We start from the raw sequence: 16875 nt of genomic DNA on the forward strand, positions 1-16875 counted from the left end.
TAAGAACTTCTGTAAGAAAATTTAAAATTAAAGTAAATTTTCAAATGCTATGTTACTATCATATTGATAATATACTTATTGAAATTTTAAATAAATGATATTTAAATTTTTTGTTGATATAATTATATTGTTGGCACTTGTACGCTTCTCTTTCGCATTCTTATAAGAATTGTATAAAGCTGATTGTGACACCAATGAATAACCAATGTCTGACAGCAAGTTGATAGAAATCGGATAAAAGGGTTTCGAATGCAAAGACAGATTTTAGTACATGACTGGATGGATTTAAAAGTTAATCACGTTGTAAGGATGAAGTATTTTGGATGAGAGAGCGGGTCGGGAGCAGGCGGTTAGTCATAATAGTATTACTTGCATGCACAACGTACACGGTTCAGTCTACGCAGGAACCAGATACCCACTTTAGCCATCTGGGCCTGAACACCTTTGGCTTGTAATCCTTTAACAGCTGCCTCAGCGGACGCGATCGTTTCAAAATCTACAAAACCGTAACCTGTGGATACAAAGTGAAGAAAGGGTATAGTGATGGGATCCTAATTAAACTCACCACCTTGTTCCGGCTTAAAAAAATAATGAATCATGCTTATTACAGGACATCTAAAAAGTTAAAACTATGTAAAATACATACATCGTAATGTGTTGCTAATGATCAGAAAAAATATGCCGACATTCAAGCAGCATGATGAAAAATATAATATCAAAAATATTTAGATAAATCATTGTGATGGACAGTTTGTGCATCTTCGTAATAATAATAAGGAACGTATCTGTGCTTCGGTGCATATATGAAAATGAGGCTACAAAGATAACACATAAATCGAATGTGTAATAAGTATGAAGATGTTTATAAATAAGAATTAAAACGAAACTAGTGTTCGTGCAAATATTGGAAAAAGTCTCACCATAGATGGGTTAGTTTAATGAAGGTATATGGTATTCTAGAAAATATTAATATTATTCATTACGAACAATTCTCAATATGTAACATATTTCAGAAAATAATAATCAAATTACAATTTTATACATACGTGAATCTAGGCACAGATTAGGATTCACTACAATTTGTATACTTAATTACTTATATTATAAATAATGTAGCTTATCGTAGGGTTATAGATAGTTTCTATATATAGGCAATGTTAGTAATTAAGGGACTAACTTCTATTAATATTGTTTACCTTTACATTTATTTGTATTTTTATCCAGTATTGCTTTAGTTGAAATTATGTTGCCATACCTGAAAAACAAGCATTATATTAAAATTAAAAATGTAAATTTTAAACAGAGGATTGAAGTTCATAATTAATTGAAAAACAAGCATTATATTGAAATTAAAAATATAAATTTAAAACAGGGGATTGAATTACATAATTAATAACTTTATAGATTTCATGGGAAATAAATGACAAATTACAAGATACAGTTTTCATTATTATATTTGATTACATAAACCTAGTTGTAAAAAGAATCGTCAAATCGTATTTCTTGTATAAAAAAGAAGAGTTTTTATCGCTATATACATACCAATCTGAAGATTGTAATTATTAGAATGTAATGTTATTAAAAATAATATAATGTGTTTGGCTTATGGTAGTTACAAGTCATGTGTGATTGAGCTCACATAATGCTCTTGTAATATCTGAGGTTAGTTATACATGTTAGCTGCAGTAGTTACTTAACGTGAGGTTAAGTGGATTACCCTTTACAATTACTGTTACATAAATTGTTCAGCGTTCTTTAATTTTACGCTTATTCAGAGCAAAAAGTATTTATAACTACATTTAGATATAACGGTTTTGTTTTTAATTATATGTGCGGAATAGTTTTGTTCACGAATAGATGTATATTCTACGTTAAATAGCTACCAAGGTGTCAATTGTTACAAAGGCATGATTTATGCATATTCTTTTGGTATCGATATTCTCGATTAATATTCTCTTTAAGTCGACATACCCACGTATTGAACAAATATGCATGCCCCTACAATCCTACATAATATCTTGTATGTAGCGTGTATTCGTGTAAAGTAACAAATGAAACTTACATCTGGCACATCTGGACAAGATCCTTATCGGTGGTGTTCTGGCTGAGGCCGCGGATGTATAGGTTAGTGCGGCTGAGTTGCTCCCCGCCAGCGCCGGTGGTGGAGGCCGAGGAGGCCGGCGGCGGAGGCGCAGTGCTCAGGCTGGTGGAGCGTGTGCCCCCGGCGGAGTTCGATGAGGACGACGACGCCGTGTTCGCGGGGGACGCCGCTGTCGGCACCCGGGCTCCGGTCGCGCCGCACCCTCCGCCCATTGTCGCGCCCGAATACTGTAAATAAATGCCCTGTATTACGCTTTACGTCTAGTTCTTAGTGCACATACTGTACGAGTTCTGTCGCATATGGATAATTTGCTAAATTCGCAAGCCAATACTTAATTCTTATTTAATAATTTCTTGTTAAGACAAAAAGTATCTACCCAGCACGTACCCACATACTCTATACTAAAGCAGAAGGTAAAGAAAGAAAATATAAAGTACAGAGTATCAAGCATATTGCCTAATATGTAAGTTGTGATTTTAAATATTTCATTAAAATACATAGAGTTGCAACCCTTCTATAACAAATTTCCTCGTAGTTTTAAAATTTTTAAAATTATCACGGAAGCAGGCAAAGTATGCGACGGTAGACGGTAGAGCCGCAATAAAAAGTTCAAATATTTCAGCTAAAGTAGCAGGAAAACAAATTTCGGCCCATTTTTAAGGCTTTTCTCATAATCAGCTTAGCCATTCCTATGCATCCGGGCATTATTAATGCCGCCCCAAGTCCGTCCTCGAAATGAACGGGATGGCAAGGGGTTGACTTCATTGAAAATAACTGCTCTTGTTGAGACGTGTTAAGGCGCTAACCATCGGTGTGCTCAAGCACTAGTCCGACCGCCAACGACGAAATAACAGAATAATTAATTATCGTGCATAATACACTTTGTTATAAAATAACGTTGGTATATTGAAATCTTCTGAAATTTGAGAGTAAAATGAATACCTTCGCGAGATGAATAGAAGAAAAATAAAAATAAATTGTTGTTAGTCATAAAGACTTTATTAAATAAATAATAAAAAGCACATTCTGCTCTACATAAGGATTCTTTGCTGGTATCATTGACACATAATTATGTAACGTATTCACATACCTATATATCGAGGCGAGGCTAGGGTTTTCGTTAAAGATTAGGAATAATACTCGTAATAGACAACAGAAACGTTACCACCTTAGAGGATCAATTTAAAGAACTTTTCTGAATCTGTCATTTATAACGATCGCTTCTGCAAAACTTACTGCGCCTAAACTCAAAAGTTTCGTTGTCCGTCTGTGAGTCAATGTTAGTGTTAATAAGAAGTTAACTCCGCTAATGCAATATCTCCTAGCGACCATTAATCGTTTGTCGGCATTTCGCTTTCAGTGGAACAAGTCGGTTAGCCGGGTAATGAATAGGGAGGGGTAATGAGCGAATGCCGATTCTGAGCACGCGTTCTTAATCGACTCTCACGTACTCGTAGGGTCGCCAGATGCCGGCCCACGGCTGGATTGTCCACACATTGTAGTTTTTATTGCATTAGTGAAAAATGACGCAGCTTTCGCACAAATCCGCTGGATGCGGGTGTTTTTTGTAATGGTAGGAAGCTGTGTGTATCTCATATTAAGTTTGCGGAAGCCCTCCGATACCTTTTGTCATGAGTGCTCAAATAAGTGTTGGAGATTGGGTCTTCCAAATCGTAATAATATAGAATAATATTGACAATGAATATGACAATGTTTAGCTATACAACTTTTGAGATAAATAAACAAAATAGATACTAGATTACATAAAAATTTGTTTGGTTACAAAAAAGAGAGAAATAAAAGGATGTGAAGTTCCTGCGGTAGAGTAAAAAATATAGAAGAGATTTTTGTCATAGATTATCCGTTTAAGTATTTCTATTTGGCTATCCTAGGGCCGTCTAGAGCCAGGAGAACCGAGAACCCAACGGTAAGGCCTGCACGTGGCCAGTCATTTATGGAGACACAGTTACTCCACAACAGTAGAAGCACGGAACACGGAAGTTAGACGATTAGGATTTATTTATGTCTACAGACATTGTACGTACCAGACACGGGTCGTGGCCGGCAAAGTCATATTTTTTTTTTTCTATACAATATTTTGACTGGCATGGTCTGTTTGTATTGTCCCTGTAGTACCGGGACCAGAATAGGGCTACGGTATCCCCTGCCTGTTGTAAGAGGCGACTAAAAGGGGCTTTCGGGTTTTCGGGCGGCAAGAGTGGGAGCTCAAACCGTCCAGCAACCCGGGAAGTACAGCATTTAGTGTGGTCGCATATCGCTGTAATCACCAGGGGATGTGAGAGGAGCGTAAATTGCTTCCCCCAGGGCAGAGCCCGATAGAAGGGCATCGCGTTAGGAGGACTCCGGTTGTGTTCCGTTGGAGATCCCGGAGTTCTCTACCAAACGCTGAGGACGGCCACCGGGGGGGTTTTAGTGCGGTAACAATCCCACATAACCCGGCGTCACTCCCATGACCTTTTGAAGGTTTCCCCCTCGTCAACAAAAAAAAATGGTCTGTTTGTATGTTCGTGTTACTGAGGATATAAATACGATAAAAGGTATAGATTGTATAGGAAAATAATATTTTGCCTGTAACGAGCCGTGCCTGACACGTTCAATTTCTGTGGATGTAAACCGAGTCTTAGTTAATAAAAAATGAGATAATTGGTTTCTTCGCATTTGCATAACTGTTAGGCGCTTACAAAGTTATTTTTACGGTAGTAATAACGGCATAGCAACTTACCATTCTGTTACATTGTCTAAGGTTGTGGGTTTGATTTCCGTCGGAAGCAAATGTTTGCGTTTGCTAATATAGTTTAATGTTAGTCGAAACGTTGTGTAATAATAAAATAAAGTTTATCAGTTATGTATATGCGTAAAATTGGATATATAGGTATTAGTCATATTTTTGCAAGCAGGATGTTTTATTCTATAGCATATTGACTGAAACCTTAAAGAAAATTGAGCGTGGAATAGCATAGAAAAGTCGATCTAGAAAGCAATAAAACCCGACAAAAGCTAGCGATTGCTGGTTTATAAAGACAGATAATGCTGGCAGAACGTATTGTTAAAGGGAATTTATTCGCACCATTAGTGTCTGCGAGATCCTTAATCTACATGGTGTAGTTATGTGCATTTAGTTTACATATTAAACCCATAAAGTGCGAATGTCGTTGACACAACAACTTCACGATAACTTGTGTAAGGCTTGTAATTGTAAATAAGTGCGCTCGTGTGATTTGTAAGAGAACATTAAATAGCAAATTACCTTCTTTTATGTATAAGTGGATTAATGGTACGTGTTGTATTATATCTATTAAATATAAGTGCTTCCATTAGTCAAATGTCTACAAGGATTTGCAACAGCAATGAAATTGCTTAACCATCGATATGTATTAACTTAAATAATTGACTACACATTAAGAGAAAGAGATTGTTGTCAATAAGCAAAGATAACATTTAAATGGCTGTTTAAGAGTAAAATGCTCAATTATTGTCGTTAAAACTGAGTGTGAGTCCACATTACGCCGGTCACCTGTGCAATTTACTCAATTTAACTTTATTATCTGTCCGGAATTTCGGATGGGTCATTGAATGAGTCAGAACACCCACTGGACTCACTAGTTGTTACGTACGGTTGAGCCTGTTTAAAACTTCTTTAACGGACTCATTTTGGCTATTTGTGCAGTAGGTCCTTTCCCCTATTGCGAAATTCGGGTTGTTAAACTTGAAGTTGAAAGCCGCTAATGCTTTTGTCAATGTAATTCATTCGAGTATAATTATTATGTTAGGAACATTATATTTCTCTAATGACCTTATAACATTAAAAAGCTTGCAACATAATTTTATAAGTTCTTCTTATGTAGGCAAGAATGCATTAACTGTTTTATATTTATTACAAAATGCGTCGAAATCATTTAGATTATATTTTCTGAACAAGTATTCAGAGTCCCTGCACCTATACTTAATTCTAGAAATAGTTATTTTGTTTAAGACAAAAAACTTAACAAGTTCTATTAAATAGACGTAAAAACTATCGTAAACACAGTCCTCGGGACTTCCGCGTGTTAAGTGCATGAGGCCCTCGACACAAGGGAACCTTCAATCAATTCATAACACTTCGACAGGCGGAGGGTGACACAGGGTGATAACACTTGACGAACACGTAATCATCTCTCGGCAAACACGTCACAAACTTCTGACGTTGAGTATTTGCTAAACTTTGCCATGCACGGCTTAGCACAAAAATGAGATTCTTTTACTTATTTCGCCGAAGCTTATGAGGATAAATGGTAAAATATTTGATTAAGGACAACCCCGCTTATTTTAACTTCTTTTAATTTGTTTCGTACTCATTTTGGGATATGAGAATGATGGCTAAAAACTTAATGTATTCGAGGTTTCCAATTTAATATATTGACGTCCCTGAAGACTTATGGGTCTTAGTTGGCAGTCGTTTATCGTAAAAATCCATTAAGATTATGTGAGAAGATTTAGCATGTTCCATTTTGGGATAGCTAAGTGATTTCTTAATTTGTACGAATTATTCGTTGTTTAAATTAAAAATTTGGTGCTTGTATTTGAAATCTAAATACATATATTACCTACTAGTAGGAGTTTCTGGCTAAAGTAGCAAAAAGTAATACGTACGTACTGCTGTACTGTAATCTAAAGTGTTATAAAGCAGGCTTATTCTTCAGTGATATTATAGCTTAGTTATGACTATAGTTAGTTGACAAAAAATATAAATCGAAGACCATGGGTAAAGTTACCGTACATTTTAGATTAATGTAATAAAAGCTTAAATAGAATATAATTGCGTAATTCTTCTTACTTTATTTTTACGTTATGACAGAAAAGCGCAACGGGCAGCGAGTGCAATGAAAAAGAGATAATTGCTAGACAAAAGCATTTTACGCTTGCAATAAAGCATAAAATGCATGAACGTGAGTGTTTTTTACACTTAGAAAAGTGGTTTTTGTACGAAAAATTGCCGGCACACGCTAAGTACGGTATAGTAGGAAGCTTGGTAGAGCACGTAGAGTACGTTCGTAGAGTCAAGTTAGGATGCGCAGGACGGTAGAGTACGCTGTTGGCGGTGGAGGGCCCTTACTCTACTCGGAGAGTTTCATCGCCGTTTATGTTGGGGTAATTTTGGAAAATTGAGACAGAAATTAAACATGTTGGAATTTACGTATGTTTATTATTAAATTCTCATCTGCATGGTTGGTTGCTTATGTAGATGTAATATGCATGCACAATTATTAATTTAGTAACACACATTTTCAAGTATCATGATCTTATAAGGAAATATTCTGATTCAAAAATCAGAGCTATTTTCTATATATTTATTCCGCTTAGCTTGGTGTATCTTTAGAAAAGATTGTCCTGAATTGTAAGAGCGATAAAATTTCTGTGGGAAACTTTGAAGTTACATAATAAAGTATTTAGATTTTACTAACTTTTATTTAAAAAAGGCGTTCCTCGTTTTACTCTTCCTGTGTTTATTTGTTTATGTTTAATCTTCGCATTAAAAGTAATATTTCACCGAAACCTTAATAATCAAGATTTTAATAAATACCCTTATATACCTAAGTCGTACACGCATATTTATAGCACTTACGCATTACATTATTCCCATTTCACTATCTTTATTAGCATGAGTAAACAAGACATACAATAACAATGTGTTGATTTCGATACAATTAAATAACATCATCTGTTTTATCGTTTTACTCCGAGATAAGTCGCACGAGTGCAGTACGTTCCAATAGTGTACGCATACATCGACAGCTATGGTGGGATGACGTCACGCAGGGGCGAGGGGTGGCAGTGGGCGGCGGGTGGCCAGTGGCACTCAACAGTTGGTCCCGGCTCGATACCACAGCGCGTGCGTGCACTAACCACATGGTCGACGTGAAATTACGATGCAGAACTTTCCAAACTGCAATTTCACAGCGAAATACATTTTACGTTTAACTTTTTATACGGATTTGCAATTTATACGCCTATCTGCGTTTTCGGAGTTGTAAAACCCTCTTTGGTTTTTAAACAATCTAACGGATTTTGGTCGATTTTGATGAAAAGTAATTAAAAGATAATCCGTACCTTTTAAACCGACTTGTATATAACAAGAAAGTAGGAATCATACAGGAAGGACATAGTTACTTCAGTGTTTAACGAAACTTTGCGTGCATTTCCGTGTATTCCGCTCTGTGTAGATCATGCCACTGTGCTCAGGGAGGTAACACACGAGTGAGCTCATACGCGAGCGACGTCAAGTTTTGGTTTACGTCTGACAATAAATTATGTTTATTTGTGATGCTGTTACAGTTACTTCTGTAGCAACTATAGTTACTATTCTGCGAAGCGAAAAGTCATGTCTCACTTGGCGGTCATTTAGACGTCGCTTTGACGTCAAAGGGAGATGATTTTTTATACTTCTGAAAATACATCTATTTTTAAATTTCTGCACAGGTCATTTTAATATTTTTTTTAATATACCTAGTTTTAAATTAGCTATAAATGTTCTTAGATATATGCGAGTGATTTGTAGAAACACAACTAAAATAAACGTTTTATCTTGGTAATATAGGTTAAAAATACATAGCTAAATACATACTGCTATTTGTTGCAAATTGATTAAATGTATGCCATAAACTTTAAAAATAGGTTTTTCCATTGTTGCTGGTGTTTGTGACGGACAATTTTATTTAACTCTGGAGAGTTGTAGAAAGAAAAACCATATGACCTACTCGTAGTTAATAGGGATTATGACAGGTAACGTTTCCCCTGAATGTAGGGTTCGTTCATACGAAACAAAAATCATGGCGTGAGGAAGCTTGTTAGCACAATAAAGCCGTAACGGAAGGCAATAATAATTCAATGAAATTATAAAAGATAGATGCATTACGTTCAGAGGGGATCCCCTTTTCATGGTAGAGCCTCACGAAATGAAACAGAAATCCCATTCAATCTATTTAAATTGAGCGCCCCATTTGTTTTATCGCCGATTCAATCAGAGTATCGCTAGATCTATTTAACGTCTACTAGCTAGTAGACGACCGGGAATAAATTTTACAGCTGAATACAATTTATCACGTTTTGTTACTCGCGAAATGAGATCTTTATGTCAGTAATATCTTAATAACATTACGTAGTACAGGGAATTTAATCCCAACGTCAACTCCAGTCATTTATTTTGTGTTATGTCGTGTTACTTGGTATTAGACATATTATTTGACTTTTTCAATTAAAATATTTTAACTTGAAAAGATATATTGTTCGCTATTGTATGTTCGCCAAAACCTGTTAAAGCATGCAAATTTACAAAATCCAATACTTCTTTACAATGTAGTTCCTATGACACTAAATAAATATATTTGTTTATTAATATTTTCAGATAATCAATTCATACGTACGGTTTACCTATAAAGAAACATATGGGCCTATCGGCAAACATATCCTAAAAATATTTGATCAGAAATAATTGAATCTAACGGTGAGAAAAGATTTTCAACACTTTTCGTCTTCCAACAATTATGACATCCAGTTTTATAATTAGCAATGAAAATGGTACACGTTATTCGTGTATTGTATGGCATTGCCGTATTGTGCTCCAATGCCCCAGATTAACAATTAAGATGTCATTGAGAACGAAAACCATAGAAATCCGTTAATAAAGTTACTCAATAGAACAAAATTAATGGTTATCTTGTAACACAATACAAAGTCCTCCGGATTATCGTTCCGAAAACGAGACAAATTAATTATGTACCTGTTGCTTTAGTTTTTTGTATCTCTTGTTTCATTAATTATCCTTTGATAATGACATCTTTATGTCTATAAGTAACATGACAATAATGTAGGAGCCATTTAACCGATTGCGTTTCAGTTACAATACAAACATATGTTAAGAATTATTATCTTTCACTATTAATTGAGCAAATTGATTATTGCGGACTAGTGAAGTGTAAAATATAAATGAAATAGCCCTATATTATTTTGATAATCTGCCTTACTGTACTTAATAAAACAGAATATTCAGCTATTCCGTTGTGATGTAGCTTTAAGGCAGCAATAAGCCACATATTAAACCACAGATTCTTGACTAAATGAACACTAAAATCGATGTTTATTAAAATTGAAAGATCCATATTAAAGAAACGATTTAAAAAACGTCAGTCTTTAGCGTTAACATAGAACAGCTGTTTACGGCTTTAGATTGATTGATTATAGTAACTCAATGACAAGTTAACAGTAAAAACGTTACCACCCTCAACCCACCGACGAGGGTCAAACGCTGTCGATAGGAAAAAATCGGCTAACATTGCTCACAAATTTAAATATCGGCAGCTGGACCGCTCTGGCTCTCCGGCATTAACATAATACAACAAAAACACCCGCTTCCACTACAGAAAAAACCCTTTTTTCAGCAGGATCGGACCCGACCTGCTACACATAATATCAAAGAACTTTTACAAATAAGCAAATCGCTATATACGATCCTTTCGCTTGGACAGGAAAAGATTAATGTATACGCTAAAGACTCAACCGCCGTTATTTTTCTGTTAAACTTACGGTGTAAAATTTACTGAGAAAATATTATCGGTATGTTTCAGCTAGCACTCGAGGGGCTAGGGTCCTTCACCTTCCGCCATGGCAGAAATAAATCTAATTCCTTGGATGACAGATATCAGCAAGCCTTGTTTATTTATACTTTCACCCCGAGTTACGAGGGTCGCACATGTGGGACGTGCCTCGACTCATTGTACTAAAATAAACTATTATGTTCACTAAGTCAATAAACGGATCGAAAATAGTCACGTCGTTATTTCCTGCTTCCTCCTACTCTTCATACATTTATGTATATGTTTTTGCATAATGCGTTAATGTATTACGGCAACACGAATGTTTTCTAAAATGAGAAATTCGCAAAAGCCCCAAATAAAGGCAATTTCGTGTACAAAAAGTCGCACCGCATATATTTTAATACATCAGCATAATCTCAGAGGGGGATCACACGTGGAAATGAGTAGCTGGGTCTTAGAGAGAAACATGTAGACGTTTCTAATGGACGAGAAGATAATAAATGATCCGATGAACGTAAGCGGCAAATAAAGCATACTCTATTTTGACGCAGGCCTTTTCGAGATACAGAAATATTATCTATTTTGTGGATAGTAAGGGCACATTTTTTCATCCCCATAGCGGGGATTAGGACGTGGACATAACGCGGTAGTGAATTAGATACTTATGTCGGTCCTTACGATAAAAAACATTGATCCCTTCACCAAAAAAGTAACCTCCATTTAGGAGTGGCACATTTGGGCGAGGGAGCGATGAATCTAACAAGCTGTGCCGTTGTGACAGCCCTGACAGTTGACATATACCAGTCATTAATCAACTGGTCACAGATACTTAACCATCGGTTTAAAACTGCTAAACTCAATCAAACTTTAGATTTTTTGAACAGGCGCCGACGTTAACATTAAGATGAGATGATAGCTGGTTCTTGTTAAGAGCGAAACAAAGTAATTGTTTGGAATGTTTTAGAATTGTGCTGTACGTACAACTCTGTACATTGCAACTGTTAATTTGTTTTAATGAGTAGGTTTTATTTGAGTTTAACTCTATTGAGTTTGAGACTATTCAAAATGCCTATTACATATTAACTTAAAGTATTAACAGAGTGTGTAGACGACACACACCAATAAAAGGAAATATTTTTTAAATCATATACACGATTATTAAACATCATTAGTAGCATTATTTCAGTATAATACATAACTATTACGTAGTCTATTGAGTGTACAAATAAAGGTTAGGTATATCACCAGATCATAAACAACTTTGAATTTAAAACACGGTTAGTGTCGCTCGTATAAAAAGATTGAGAGTCGAAAATTCAGTGATGAAATGAAAACTGTTTTTGATGACAAGAGATTACCACAAACTTTTATTTACCAGTACCTATATTTTACACTATACAACAAAAAGTAAGTGTAATTGATCAACTCCCGTAATGTATATTACATATAGGAGATAGTATATATGTACTAGAAATAAATTATGTGTTACATCGGCGCGTGCCAAGTTCTTCTCCTATGTCCCTAAAAATATTTTTCCCAAACGCGCCAAAAGTAGTATAACTCCAAATGCAATCATTTCTAGCGTTATGCCATCTTAAATTAAATTAGTCGTTTTAACTTTAGTTCACTGCCAGTGAAAGTCCTGTCAAAATCGGTCCAGCCGTTTCAGAAATAAATAGTCAGACAGAAAGACAGACACAAAATATATTTTCTGTCCGTCTGGAATTTAGTAAATAACTGTTATTACAAACAAACATTATCAATTTCATTTATTTGCTTAGATTCGTTAGATTTCCAACTCTGCTCTATCTGATTCACCGTTATGTGGTTTTGTTAATATTACAATATTAATACCTACCAAGAACATCATTATATTCGAAATACTTTTATTGAGTCATTGGTATTCTCCACTTCATAGTAATAAACATTTCTAAAACATTCGTGTTACTCAGATTACCATATAAATAATTCTAAGATATCATGTGTTGTATTCAACGAAACTTTTTACAGGTTTGTGCTAATTGATATATTTTACGATTATTTCAACACTTTCTCATTTATGACTTTAGCGAATTAATATCTTTATAGAAACTGTGAGGACAATTTATTTTTATTCTCGATTTATGTACCCAATTAAATATAATACATAGGCAAATAATTGAACTTCTTACTACGAACATTTATTTAATTTAGTAGCTTTGTTTCATGTTTTAGAAGATCTAAGTTTACGTTTGCAAAGTGTCCAGAGGCGTAGCTAGGTAACCAAGGGCCCTGGGGCAAATAAAAAAATGGGGCCCCACTGCTATGGAAACTGATTAGGTTTTATCAAACAAAAATATGAAATATACAAATACTTTATAAATGCTAAGCTATTTAAGCCCTTTTTTGTGCAGTGCAGGGCAGGTAATAAAAATATTAAACAGTAACAACATAAATTACAATTAATACTGGATGTAGGTTTGGCTAATAAAACGAAATAGGATCGTCAAGGATTTATCATATAAAGGTCGGGCCTAACTGACTAAATAACTATTTTATTTACAATTTTTCCTAGCTTTAGTTTCCGCAAAAGTATAACGTTTCCACATAAATCAAAAATGTTTCACTGTAGGAACAATTGTTCTTAAAATAGGCAGATCAAAGCGTCATAGGACCACGATTGGATACGATCCAAAAATTGACGAAAAATTACGTATTTTCTTCAAAATTTTCCTTTTCCTTTAATTTGTCACATAACATTACTTACTTAAATAAATTAAGGGTCCATGTGTCGGCGCACCCCGATTTGATACGATTGCGCATTAACATGCCGATCAATACATTTATTGATTTATATATATACTCGTATATGTCTACCAAACCGCAATATACTAACAAATAAACACAAAAAAAACATATGTCTGCAAACTATTCACATTTGTGCATAGGTGGTCTGCACCGTATCCCTTAGCCGGTTCTTACGGCACCCACGGAAAGAGAGGGGGAGGCCCTATTTTACAACGCCGGGGCCCCACGGCGGAATACTTCCGTTAGGTCGCATTCTAGCACTCCATATTTGCTCATTATTTCCTTGCATGATTGGTGAACAGTCCATGCTTGAGTTAGTTGAGGTAAAACTAAGTACTAGTACAGAAATAATTTAGGGGAATTCCCTAGGCATAACTTTTAAATTACTTTCAACTGAGTTGTCATGTTTAAAGTGGGGTTGCAACATTTCATATTTATTTTGAAAATGGGAGAAATTTCCAAAAGTTCCGTTCAATCGAGATTTCTGGTAAGGGTTCGAGGGCCCCCTGAGTTTGAGGGCCCCGGGGCACTGCCCCGCCTAGCCCCTAGGTAGCTACGCCACTGAAAGTGTCATTTATCACTAATACCCGTAAATTTAACATGCAAATAACTATCGTGTTTAGCGCCAATTCAATCCATCAACACGTAATTAATTAGCTATAATTTTCATTAAAATTTGAACAATTTGACAGATCGTGATTTAATACTACCCGGTGTTTTATTTGGCCTACATAATAATACATTGGCATAATACATAATTGTGTACTATTACGGAATAAAGACGTGCCCGCTAGGCCCTCTAGTATTACTTTTTGAGGTCACTTTGTATTTATAGGGAACACCACTATTTCACTTTTATGTAATTATTTTTCTTTTTTGTAATTGAAAGTAAACCTTTCTTAATGTATGTATATTGTTGCAAGAGTAACGATTTTAATTTATTAGAAATTTAAATTTATTTAAACTCCAGCTTCTCAACCCTAAAACGTACAGTATCGGCACGGCGGCCATGAGATAAATCCTGAAGGAGACGGTTTGTAATAAAACACGTACGACGCGGAGCGCTACATTTTATTTCAGAAAGCGATAAGGACGCGAGAAATTCCTTTTACGAGATTCTTATGGAAGGGGTGGGGTGCAACGTGAATACGGTTTTTGTACGACATCTGGTTTATGTTCGCGGCTGGTACTCCGTGAACCCAGTTAGGGGGCCAATAGGACCCTTGTAAGTATAGACAAGTTCAAATATGTTCTCGTAGCATCAGATTTGGTAGTCGTTACGTGTTACAATACGTGTTTGTTCAAATTTCTAAACACGAAATCTATGTAATTTTGAAGATAAATGAATTTTTATTGCAATCAATTCTACTCGAAATTCATTATATAAAATTGAAAAGTAGCATTTGCATAATTATATGATAGACTGCCACTTTAATTTTATAGACAACAAAAAATTATCTTTATATGTACTATATTGTCAATTAAAATTATAAGCAATTCTTTATTAACGATTGAAAGTACGAGTAGTATACATTGCATAATGTTAGTCTTCAGCGCAATCATATTTTTAAACATTATAGATACAATAAAGTGTAATTCAATAAGTAATATTATTTTGCCAATTAATACTTTCAAAAATGTCTTACATAATATTGAAAGTACCTTAGCCTTAGCATAATATTGAAAGTACAAACACCTTCGCTACTGAATTTTTAAATATAATTTAAAATATTTTATCATGAGAAATCTTGCTTTTGCTTTATATTATTTTTTCAATCATTACCTTATACAAAATAACAATTTGCATCCCATAGACTCCCACGCGCATACTGTTTAATATTATAAGTTTAAAATACTTTGAAAGCATAAGATACCTTTGTTTGAGTAAATTTTAATTAGGAATTGTTGCCGTTGCTGGTACTATTAAAATAAAGAAGACAAAGTAATAGTGTTGCCTCCTTTTGCACTCAACGCTAATGAGTTGATATATCTAATGATTAAAAGAAGCTTACGTTAGTTGGTGCAGTATTCTACGCAGAGCTTTGCAATTAATATGGGAGTACAAAAAGGTGTCGTATACGTACGTTGTTCCTAGAAATAATATGTTTTAAAGCTAGTTTTAAGATAATATTAATTTAAAATACGGGTGTGGAAGATTTTCTAAATAAATAAATTTAAAAATAAATTTTGGACTATTCTGCTTTAGGCTTGGTTCTTGTCGTAATTAGACTTTAGGCAGTAGACTACGAAAAGTAAAAATATGGATTAGCAGACTTCGCACAATTGTGAGATCATTAATTAGAGAAATCTCAGTATAAATTTCCCTAACACATTTTCCTTATCATTAATTTTATACGAACACAACTTTTATTAACAAAATTAAGCGTCAATCTTCTGAGACTAACCTCGGACTTCTAGCGTTGGAGGCCGAATTTCATACAACTGGGTGATCTCTGTTTATTATGCTAGTATAATATGATAATTTTGCGACCATAATGACACGGTGTCATTTGTTACATAGTAGATGTGCGTTAGACACGGGTTAATGGCCACTCCGTCTGTCGGATGTTTTTAAACAGCCCCAAGGCCTCCGACAAGGTTAGGCGATTGTTACACGTTATACAACAAGCGGGATCGAGTACTTGTTTGTGTTTCGTCCTCCGATGCATGAAACGCTCATCAAAAGGCAGTCACCCATCCAAGGACAGACAGTTCATTACTGAAGGTTTCTACAGGTAAGGTTTGTGTGTTTGAACTTCCCGATTGAAATGCGAGCCAACGAACTGATTTCCGGTGTTATATATGCGGATAAATTATCACATCCCTAAATGACAAAGTAAAACATCTTGAGAAAATCCAGGATTATGCTTCAGAGTTGTTTAAAAAATCTTAAAAAGTGTGGTGATACTAATGATACTAACCCGCATTTAGTCAGTATTGTGGATCATGATGTAAATCCTCTTCATTCTCATAGGATTCACATGCACAACATTAGGATTGATTGGTTGATCAGTTGTTTCATGACGATCAACAACTTGATACATGCTATTGCATACATGCAATGTAGGTTTGTTCATGCGAACACTTAAATTCATGAGTTCCGTCAAAATCCCTGAACTTAGTTTGCAATTCGCCAGTGGCACAGGGCTATTAACGCTTCGTTTATATTATAGTTTTATGCAAATCACGTTCCGCTTCCCATGCTGAAGTGATCCAAGAATACATTAATCATGTAATATTGTTTGTGTTACGAAGCGGATTGATGGAGTGGTGTCAACGTACCAACTCAGTTAATTACGCCTTGCACTGTTTCTGTTTGGATGACCCAAATTTAATATTGCTTTTGGCATCTGCCAAAATGTTGTCTTACAGTGGGGATCTTCGCAAAAATTGACA

General features: G+C 35.1%; 1 protein-coding gene across 10 annotated transcripts in view; it reads right to left on the reverse strand.

Annotated features, from left to right (window-relative positions):
- The window catches only part of shep (RNA binding motif single stranded interacting protein alan shepard), a 227470-nt gene that overhangs the window by 9856 nt on the left and 200739 nt on the right, over nucleotides 1-16875 (reverse strand). For 6 of the 10 annotated variants that reach the window (XM_073093084.1, XM_073093079.1, XM_073093086.1 and 3 more), the window contains 3 exons: nucleotides 2063-2343; nucleotides 1197-1255; nucleotides 387-511 (listed from right to left, as the gene is read on the reverse strand). In XM_073093084.1, coding sequence (XP_072949185.1) covers nucleotides 387-511; nucleotides 1197-1255; nucleotides 2063-2343 — 465 coding nt within the window. The remainder of the gene's footprint in view (nucleotides 1-386; nucleotides 512-1196; nucleotides 1256-2062; nucleotides 2344-16875) is intronic. The other 4 variants (XM_073093082.1, XM_073093087.1, XM_073093083.1 and 1 more) reach the window with 2 other exon arrangements.

Source organism: Epargyreus clarus, unplaced genomic scaffold (assembly GCF_041222505.1).
Source record: "Epargyreus clarus isolate Ecla_fem2 unplaced genomic scaffold, WU_Ecla_fem_2.2 ptg000004l, whole genome shotgun sequence".
In the NCBI taxonomy this organism is placed as follows: Eukaryota; Metazoa; Arthropoda; class Insecta; order Lepidoptera; family Hesperiidae; genus Epargyreus; species Epargyreus clarus.